General features: G+C 30.5%; 1 protein-coding gene across 6 annotated transcripts in view; it reads right to left on the bottom strand.

Moving 5' to 3' along the window:
- LOC117168895 (CD151 antigen-like) overlaps window positions 1-11,417 on the bottom strand; it is a 1,043,984-nt gene that overhangs the window by 303,874 nt on the left and 728,693 nt on the right. For all 6 annotated transcript variants that reach the window (XM_033354820.1, XM_033354819.1, XM_033354818.1 and 3 more), the window contains one exon: window positions 5,876-6,067. In XM_033354820.1, the coding sequence (XP_033210711.1) occupies window positions 5,876-6,067 (192 nt within the window). The remainder of the gene's footprint in view (window positions 1-5,875; window positions 6,068-11,417) is intronic.

Genomic DNA, 11,417 nt, shown 5'->3' on the forward strand with positions numbered 1-11,417 from the left:
AAATGTATAATTTTTCCAGCAACATAGTAACATTTTCAACCAAAGAGTTGAATTGTCATATAAAATATATGAAGTTTCAACTAAAAAAAAAATTGTAAACTACAAAAGATAATTTTTCAAATAAAAATGGAACAATTCAATTTTTAGCATAAAAAATAAGTTTTTTAATAAATTCGTTTAACATTCAAGTTATTACTTGACTTTTTTTTAAATATGACTTTTTAACAAAATAGTTGCATTTTTAGCAATTTAATTCAATTTTTGAAAATGATAAAAATTAAAAAGAAAGCAAAATTAATTCAGATCGAAAAATATAATGGTACGTTTTTCAAGCCAAGGAAGGTAACATTTAATCAAGAATGGTGGAATTATTTTACTGGGTTCTGATCAATCAGTTTGAATTTAAGCAAATAAAACGAAAAAAGGAGAAGTTTCTTTAAAACTGGGAAAACATCAGAATTATTTAAAGGGGGGGGGGGGGTAATGGGGGAGGGTTAAATTGGAAGGTGTTCGGCTATAGTGCCACATAACATTTTTTTAGTCTTTTTTCTTTCTGTTTTCAAGATAGTATCAAAATCGTTGCATCATTACACAATATTAACAATTAAGGAGCATAATCAAATAATTACTTTAACTTTCACTTTATAAGTCTATTATAATTCAAAGAATTATTTTTTATAACGTTAAAGTTATATAACCATTTTTAATAAGCGCGCCAACGGTAACCAATCCAGTTCTCGACGCGAGAAGGACCGAATACATCGGAACTGTCGCGAACGTCGAGACCATTTTTGGAGCAACAAGCGATTGTCGATCAGTTTCAGGTTTAAGGTTTTTTTAATTAAAACATAGTTTTATGATTAGTTTAACCTGTTTTTTCCATATTTTGAAAATTCGTGGAGAGTTATGAACGTGCCAAGAACAGGATGGATAGTGGTTTAAATTTTTCCAGTCAAGGCTATCAACGTAAAAAGTAAAATGAAAATGTTATAGAAAAAATGACAAGGGAAGATTTAAAATGATGTAGAATATTATAATTTGCAAGTGAAGAAACGCGTCGTTCAGAAACATTAAAAAAACATAATTATAAATAGTGTATAATTTTAAAGCGCATCCTCGTTAAACTGTTTATTGCTTACAACGAATGAAACGTGCCCAGATTGAGAATTGCAATAGAAGCATGTACTTTTGCTTCTACCGAAATGGGAAAAGTTTTCCTTGCTTCAGCAAATATTATTTTTTCTTTCCACATAGACATTTATCACTTTCGTTATTGTTTATGAACTGAAATTGTTTTTACCAGAGATTTTCTTCCTGTTTGGAAAATTAATATGCAGAGACGAACATCCTCACATCGATGCCTCGCGAAACCTATCAGGGCAAAATCTACTTTGTATCCGACGTATTTCCTCGGGTCTCGAAAGCTGGAATTTCCTCTCGCAAATTGAAATCGCCTTCCCCACCGACGTCGAAAGTGTCAAGTTGTTCTCGTCACGAGAAACGATAAAATTGCACAGGTCGATTTTAGCGGGGCGATAAAAACAAATTAAAACTCTTTTCATGGAAGAACCTAATGTAGATTTTGTTGTTCTCAACGAAAGAACAATGGGGCGCATGAGTATTAGGGTGATTCAAAACAAAAGTAATTTTTCATGATCATAATCACAGTTATTTTTCTGTTGCCATCTTTTACCCTTTTTTAAAAATACTTCTTTTTCTCCTGTTTTCAGGTAATTTCCCGTTTTCTCCTTTTTATCATTTCTTGCTTAAATATGAAACTGAATCAGTAGGATCAATTAAGAAAATTGAACTATTTTCGGTTGAAAAATGTACTATTACTGGAAATCCCATTTAAGTAACTCCTATTCAAGTCGCTCCTAGAATTTGAGCTCTCGAAAATTTCATGATGCGGGGACCAAGGGGTCGAAAGAGAGACGTTGCTCAGTTACACGTGACGAATAGTAACGTAGCGACAAAGTGGACAGTACCTTTAGCGCGTTAGTTGGATCAGTTTTTAGCCATTTAGGTCTTTCAGGATTATGCCAAAAAACGTACTTAAATGGGATTCCAGTGTATTATATTTTTGGTTCGGAATTCATCTTGTTTGGTTAACTCTACGAGTACACACTGGGTCATATTGACCCTGTCACCGACTTTGACTAAAAATATCACTCAGGCGTCACGACTACATTTTAAGACAGTTTCTGTAGCGTGCAGAGTCATCAGTCGTCATCGAGAAGCGATTGAAATCGAAGCAGAAAATGTTATTTCACTCATGTTTGTGAAAGAATCACTATTTTTTACACCTTACAGTTCACCTTTATCAGCACGATAAATAAATACCTTTTTTAAGGTACAAAGTAAGACTTTTTATTATTATTAAGGCAAACTTTAAGAGTAAGCACATAAATTTTAAGCTAAAAATATTAAAAATTAAAAAGTTATTATTGTTTTCATAAAACTTCATTGTTTTCAAACATATTTTTTCGCCAATTTGTTTTAATAAATTGAAGATTTTAAAGACACTTATAATACTTCTAAATTACTTTGAAATACTTGAAATTATACCTCTAAAATTTGATAAGTAAAGAGGTTTAGTAGTTGTGAAATTACAGACAACCAAATGTGAACAGGGTCATTTAGACACAGTTTGTAGGAGATGTTCGAAAAAATTGGTTTGTACTCGAAGGGTTGAACGTTCTACTATTAGGTCGAAAATTAATTAATTTCGTTAAAAATTAAATTACTTTTTCATTAAGTCATATTTCTCGGTCAAAAATTCAAATACTTGTTTGAAAGTGAAACTAATTTATTTGAAATTATTTTTTTTTCTGTTTTGTTTGAAAACTCATTTGTTTGGTCAAGAATTTTACTTAATAGTCAAGTTAATTTTCTTATAATGGAATATACAATTATCGATCTTGGTTGAAGATTCAACTGATTTGTTGAAAATTCGATTTGTTTGGTTGACTGTAACTACTTTTTTTTTTTATTTTCAATTTCAAATTATAGTTGGCTTGAAGAAAAAATTCCTGCTAGAATATTTTTGTTCAAGATTCATCATTTAAATTGAAAATTGAACTCTTTCGGAGAAAATTTCATCTTTTTGGCTTGGTACTTTGAAAATGAACTTTTTCTTATAAAAAGTCATCATGTTTGGTTGAAAATTCAATTCTCATTATAAAAATTCAATACCTTGGGAAAAAATGTAACTATTTTGGATTTTGTTGAAATTGGTCGTTTTCGGTAGAAAATTCATTTTCTTGGTGAGAAAATCGATCTTCTTAGTATAAAATTTAAATATTTTGTTAAAACTTATTCTTTTCTATTAAAAACTTAACTGCTTGGTTGAAAGTTCAACTACTTCGTTCAATCTTTTTGCTTAATATTTACTTATTTTGTTAAAAATAAAACTTTTTTGTAGGATACAAATTTGATTTTTTACGGAAAAAATTGAACAATCCTATTTTTGGTCAGAAATTTATCTTTTATCAATTGAACATTCAATTATTTGGCAGATAATTTATGAATTTTGTTGATATTTCGTTTTTTTTGGGTAGAAAATTTTTTTTAAATTTGTATTTTTTATTAAAATTAAACCAGTGGAAAATATTTTGTTCGGTAGACAATTTTTCTTCTTGGTTTAAAATACATCATTGTAGGTTCAAAGTTCAACTATTTGGTAGGAAATTGATGTATTTTGGTTTTTGGAAAAATTCTTTTGAAAAAAAATAAAACAGGGGAAATTTAACTTTTTTTATTAAAAAGAGTTTTTTTAATGGAAACTTCCTTTTTTATGGTTTAAAATAAAATTTGTTCTTGAAAATTGAACTTTTTGCTAAAAAATTAATATATTTTGGTAAAAATTCGTTTTTTATTGTGGAAAAATCATATTCTATGGATAAAAATTTATCTTTTTGGTTGATGATTCAACTATTTTGATCAAATTAAATCTTTCGGATTAAAAATTCAACTACTTTGTAGAAAAAAAAACCTTTTTGACTCGAAAATTCATTTGTTTGGCTTAAAATGATCTTTTTTTGAAAATTTACATTTTGGAGAAAAAAATTTAATTGTTGAAATTGAAGAAATTTCAATGAGATTAAAATCAAATTTAAAACCGTATTTATAGTCCAATAATCAAATCACTGTTCAGAATTCCTGAAAATAAAACCAAGACTAAATTGTGCAACCATCATAAAATTTTCCTATTGCAACATGAAAAAATTTCTTAAAAAGAAAAAAAATCCCTTTTGGAAAAAAATTAAACAGAGGAAATTTAACTGTTTTATGAAATATTATATAATAAATTTATTATATATTAATTAAATATTTATTAAATATTAATTATTATATTAATTTAAATAATAAATTTTATGAAAAAAACTGTTTTTGGATGGAAACCTTGTTTCCGGTTTTAAATCAACTTTGTTGTTGCAAATTTAACTGTCTTTAAAAAATTCGTATTTTTTTGGTTAAAAGTTTAAATATTCCAAAGTTACTGAAGTTGCAATTTTCGTGTCTCTTTGTAGACTCAGTGATGTCGAATAATTCATGCTTGCGATAAAAAAATGTGGTTTTTAGTTCGGTTCGAAAAAAAAGAATGAAAATTTCGGTGTTTTTTAATTAAAAATAAATTTTTCCTAAAACTTTTGGACATAGATTTAGGTTTTTATTGGAATATATTTGTAAGATATCCTAGATATAATAATGTTATAATTAGTAATAAATAATCATTATTATGAATAATAATGAATAACGATAGGAAAATTTGACCAAATTGAAAAAACGACAAATAATAATTTAAAATCTAAAACTTGAGTCTAAAGTGATTGAAATACATGTAATTATTAAGTGACCAGTAACAAGATCAGAATAACAAATCGTAGGATGAAATATTCCAAAGTTACTGATCTTGCACTGTTGGAGTCTTTTTGTCGACTCAGTGGTCTGGCATAATTGAGGAGTTCTGGACAAGAAGGCGACAGGTACTCGAGAACGAGTAAAAGTATTGTCCAGGCTCTGACGTCAGGTATCGAAAGTGAAATTCGAAATTTGAAAAAACTAAAAATATAGTTAGATAGCTCTTGAAAAATGAACCTGTGTCTCTATTTACAGTTTTTCTCTCGGGCTGCAAATTTTCCAGTAAATAATTAAAAACTGACATTTTTTAATAGTCAGCGTTCCGGCGGCATCCCCTGCAAAATCCTGTGGTGTCGCGTCGCGAGCTCGTAATAAGCTCGCTGTAATTATGGAACTAAAAATTAAATCGAATTGAGATTTTCCAAAAAGTTGGCCAAAACACTGGTGGAAAATTCGTTCGCTTGAAGTTTGTCGTAGCTCAAACTTCCTCGCAAATTTTTTTAATGTGAAAGTCTAAAAACGTGGTTTTTTATTCGGATTAAAAAAAAACATCAGAAATTAACTGTTGACCCTTTTTGAATACTGTAGCTTCCGCTAGAGTGTCACGAATAAAGCTCAAAAAGAAATTTGTTAATTAGTTGATAAACGAATTACTTACAGCGAGGTGAATGTGAAAAAACATGGTTTTTCCAATTAAAAAATAGTCAGTTTTTATTTATTTACTGGAAAATTTGCAGCCCGAGAGAAAAACTGTAAATGGAGACTCAGGTTTATTTTTCAAGAGGTATCTAACTTTATTTTTGGTTTTTTCAAATTTCGAATTTCACTTTTGATACCTGACGTCACAGCCTGGACAATTCTTTTACTCGTTCTCGAGCGCTCGTCGCCTTCTTGTCCAGAACTCCTCAATTTATGTCTGGGATCGAGCGAATGTGCATTTTAAATCACGCAAATGGAATAATTCGCAAAGTTTTGCTAGTTGAAGTAAAAAAAAAAAAAAAAAAAAACTCACCACTAGAAGAACACATCGATTCTCGGACGTGACGCCTCCGCAGCCGATCCAGCTGCCAATTACAGCAAGAGAACCAGCAGCTATGAGCGCGTAAGCCAAAATCGGATAGGTCGAAGTTGCCATTAGCGAAATGTAGCTGTGTTTTGATACGACAGTCCACACTCCGATACCACCTACCACCAGACCAGAGAGCTAAAACAAACAAAGTCTTTTGTTTAGACATGTGTCAATTACCGATTATTTTAAAAGATAACTGAAGTTTCAATGTGAATTACCCACACTGATAAAAATTTTTGTTGGAAACTTCCACTACATTTTTTGGAAGTTTATTTCCAAACTTTAAAGTAACGCTACACTACATAATGTTGTAGTTTACAAATCCTGGCGATGATACGATACCTCAAGTGTATTGGAATTTTATAAAACATGCAAATCCAGAAGCCGGCAGCACTTCTGTGTTATACTTGGACCTGGATATATCGACACCTCTTGAAGCGAACAAGTAAAAAAAAAAGTAAATCATGTCTTAGAACACTTGTTCGAAAAAAGAGTTTTCTGACAAAGCCAAAACTTATGTTAATATATTGTACATAACGCACGTATTTCTGGAATTCCCAGAATTTACGGAATTTAACCAATTTTTTGGATTCACGGAATTAGTAGAATTCACGCAATTTGAGGAATTCACGCAATTTTCGGAATTCATGTAATTCATTGAATTTACGCAATTAACGAATTCAACGAATTTAAGACATTTACGTAATTCCCGCAATTTGCGGAATTCATGGAAATAATGGAATTCGGGGAAATGATGACACAGAATTCGTGAGATTCACGGAATTCGCAGCATTTATAGAATACACGAAATTCATAGAATTTATAAAATTCACGCAATTTGCAGAACTTATGTAATTAATTGAATTCACGTAATTCAACGAATTTAAGGAATTCACGGAATTTATGAAATTTACAGAATTCACGCAATTTGCGGAATTCACGTACTTAATTGAATTCGCGGAATTCACGAAATTTAGGAATTCAAGGAATTTAAAAAATTAACAAAAATTAAGGGAATCTCGAAATTTAAGGAATTCGTAAAATTCACGGAAATGACGGAATTCATGAAATTCACGGAATTAATGAAATTCACGGAATTTATGGAATTCACAGAATTTATGGAATTCATGAAATACACGGCATTCGTGGAATTTGTGTAATTCATAGAATTTATTGAATTAATGAAATTTATGGAATTCACGAAATTCAAGGAAATCATCAAATCCAGTAATTTAATTGATCCACAAATGCTGTGAATTATTGAAATTCCTTAAATTCCGTAAATCCCTCGAATTCAATGAATTCCATAATTATCGCGAATTTCATGAATTTCACGAAATCCGCTAATTCCATGAGTTTCGTAAATTCCTTCATTTCCGTTAATTCTACGAATTCCCTTAATTCCTCGAATTCCTTGAATTCTATAAATTCCATGATTACAGTCTATTCCGCGAATCTCTTGAACTTCATGAATTCCGTGAATTCCATCATTTTATTGAATTCCATTCATTCCAATAATTCCGTGAAACCCATGAATTCCGTGAATTCCGTCATTTCAACGAACTCCTTGAATTCGACGAAATTCCTGAATTCCGTGAATGTCGTCAATTCCGTTAATTTCCCGAATTCCATGATTTACAAAACTCCTTGAATCTGGGAAATTCCGTGAATTCTTTGAATTCCATTAATTCTGTGATTTCGTTGAGCACAATTTTCGTCTTAGCAACGCTCTAATACATGTATTGGAATACTGGACGGTGACTTTACGATTTACAACACTTACAATGCATGTATTGCAATTCTGCCATTCCAATACCATGTTTGAAATTTGGCCATACGCTTGTATTGCAGAAGGCTTGTAGAAGTGTTGTAGAATTCCAGACATTTTTAACAGTGTATAGGTAACGCTACAATGCAAAATAATATAGTTTCCAAATGCCGAAATTGGTATAGTACCTAACGTTTATTGGAATTTTACAATACAAGTCCAATAGCCAGTAGCTCGACACCTATTGTATTCATGGAATGAAAGGAATTTAACGAATGCGTGAAATACACAGAATTTATGAAATTCAAGTAATTCATACAACGCCCGGAATTTACGGATTTCATGGAATCTAAGCAGTTCATGGAATTCTTGTAATTCACGGAATTCACGAAATTTGAGGAATTCACGGCACTAACGCAGTCCATTGAATTCGCGGAATTCAAGGAGTTTCTAAAATCCAAAGAATTCACGGAATTCACAAAAATTATGGAATTCAAGGAAATCACGGAATTCATATAACGCCCGGAATTTATCGATTTCGTGGAATTTATTGATTTCACGGAATTTACGAAATTATGGTATTCACGGAATTCAAGGAGTTCAAAATTTACAGAGAATTAACGGTTTTGCAGGAATTTACGAAATTCATTGAATTAACAGAATTTACAGAATTAAATAAATTCACATAATTCGACGAATTCACGAAATTCAAGAAATTCACGAAATTTAATGAATTCACGACGCTCAAAGAATTAATGAAATTCAAGGAATTTAGGGAAATCATGGAATTAACTGAATTCAAAGAATTTACGGAATTTGTAGAAATAAAGAAATTTACGGAATTCAAGGAACTCGGGGAATTCAAGGAACTCGGGGAATTCACGGAACTCTCGCAAGTCATTGAATTCACGGATTGAAAGAATTTACATTATTCATTGAATTTTTGAGATTCTAGAAATTCGCAAGATTCATGGAAGTCATTGGATTTGAGGAATTCACGAAATTCTAGCAATAATCGGCATGCAACGAATTCATTAAATTCCGGGAATTCGTAGAATTGATGGAATTCACGAAATCCAAGGTATTCATGGAGTTCACGAATTTGAAGGAATTCATGGAATTTAATGAATTCATGGAATTTAATGTAATTACGGAAGAAAACAATTTGAACCAAAAATATAATACCTAAAGTTTCAATTAAAAATAACTAAATTCGAACCAAAAAAATGTGATATTTTAACAAAATAGCTAAACTTTCAACAAAATAATTATATGTTTAACCAAAAGAGATACATTCGGAATAAAAAATATTAGAATAAAACTTTCAAAAAAATTAACTTTCAACCATTAAAGATGAATTTTCAATATAAATATGACTCTTCTAATGACAAATTAATTATTAATCCAAAAGGACAGATTTTTCAAAAAGACGAATTTTAAACAAAGCAGGTGAGTTTTCAACCAAAAAAGCTGGCTTTTGATCAAAGTTACATTTTCAACAAAATAATTAAATTTATAACCAAATAGTCGAATTTATAACGAAAAGAGATTAATTCTGAACCAAAAAGATAATAGTTGACTTTTCCATTGAAAATAATTAACTTTACCGAAAAAATATGACTAGCAAAATAGTATAATAGTTACGAATCTAAGAATTAGGATTTTCATTCGATTCTTTAAAAAATCTTTGAAATTTCTTTAAAATCATTGAATTTTTCTTAATTCTATTAAAATACCTTCAAATTCTGTTAAACCATTAAAAGCTCTTGAAAAATCCTAAGAGCACTTGAAGTCATTTAAAATCCTTTAAAGTCTCTTTGATATATCTTTTTTTGATATAAAACTACATAAAATCATTCATTATCGTAAATTATTATGGCACAAGTCGCCGGCAATATTGAGGTCATAACCTCAATTACGGCACATTATAATTTTACGTGATGGATTGCTTAATCGTACATTTTTCAAATTCCCAAAAATAATAAAATAAATGGCTTTTCTTTCTTAAAAGTAAAGCTATATCACGATTATTTATTTAATTTTGCCTAAATTAATTAATTTTAGCCAAACTCCGTAATATTAGAATACTCAATTGCTAAACTGTCAAATTTTGTTCGTCCTTCCTAACCTACGATACAGTTTCCTTTTTTGCTTTTAAAATGTAGTTACTAATTGATTAAAGTTTCATTGATTTTTTTTAACTTTAATATAACCATACTTATTTTTTTTAATTTGACTTACGAGCAAATTTTGTAATTAAATTATTTATCTTCATTTCTCTCCTTAATAATACTAATTGTGAAAATTTAATTATTTAGCTTAAAACTGTTTGAAAAAGGCACGCATTGTGCCGAAATGTGAAGGAATGAGAAAGGACTTTTTTATTAAAGAAATTTCGATTTCGAAAAAATGTTTTTTTGACTTAATTTTATTATAATTTAAGTGGACCGTAAGACCTAAAGAAAAAATTATATTTTAACATTCACCATGTAAAGCTCTTCACTCGGGCTCATTAGTATCCAAGGTCTTTCTTTAGAAAATAATTTTTTACTGTCCCTCTTATTTTCTATAAATGAATAATTTAATAAAAGTAAAAAGTACAATTATAAAATTTAGGAATTTGATTCGATGAAAAGCTAACGAATAATCTCGACGAATCGATAAGAATTCCTTCAGGGAGATGGATCGTAACATCTGCATTTTCCAGCAATCAATACTCCCCAAGTCGGAAGTTGAGTCTGAAACTTTCTTCACTGTCCTTCGTCAGATTGTGCGATTTAATCAGTTTCGTAATTTATTTCAATCGCGCCTAAATTATGAGTCCCTCGACTTAACTTATCTGAGAAGAATTTTTAATTATGCAAGTGGAAGGTTACCGTCCAATTAGATGAATTATCAACCCTGTTAAAATTGGGGCCATTTTTCTCCTTTTTCTTTAGAAGAGATAATGGTTTTTATAATAAGCTGAAATGTTCTTGAAGTTGTTTTATATCTTGAAATATTGGAAATAAAATGGACAATAAGGTTTGACATAATAAACATCTGCGAACATGGGGAAAGAATAATTCTACTAGGAGACATGAACGGTTGGGTGGGCATCCAAAATCAGGATACAGAAGGAGTATTAGGTAATTTTGGGGATCCGAGAACAAACTATAACGGAGATAAATTAGTCTATGCTTAGAAAGGGTTCTGTTTATTGCAAATACTTGGTTTAGGCATAAAATGATCCACATGTACACCTTGTCTAAAGGAAATAGCCGCAGTATAATTGACTTTGTTGTTGCGGATGACAGACTTAGAGAGTTAGTCAAAGATACAAGGGTCATGAGGGGTCCTGAATGCAATACTGATCATTACCTTCTGATCTCAAAAATTAACTTAGGTCGGGGTTGGAGAGAAAAGAGACCCAAGAAAGCAAAAAAAACGCGAATCAAAATTGAGAACCTACAGAAACCGGATGTGCGAATAGATTTTCAAAATAAGATAATCGAAATCATGGATAGGGCAACATGGGAGGACCTTATAAAAACAAAGATTTAGAGGGCGCCTGGACAATGTTACGGGATATCCTGGTTACATGCACGATCGAAGTGTGTGGTACCGCAGTTGTAAGAAGAATGTCTGGTGATGCGTGGTGGAATGATGAAATTCAGGCTGCCCAAAAAGCAAAAAGGGAAGCGTACAAGAGAACTTTGAACATCGCAGGTCTTAGCA

This window comes from Belonocnema kinseyi, chromosome 3 (assembly GCF_010883055.1).
Source record: "Belonocnema kinseyi isolate 2016_QV_RU_SX_M_011 chromosome 3, B_treatae_v1, whole genome shotgun sequence".
NCBI classification, from domain to species: Eukaryota; Metazoa; Arthropoda; class Insecta; order Hymenoptera; family Cynipidae; genus Belonocnema; species Belonocnema kinseyi.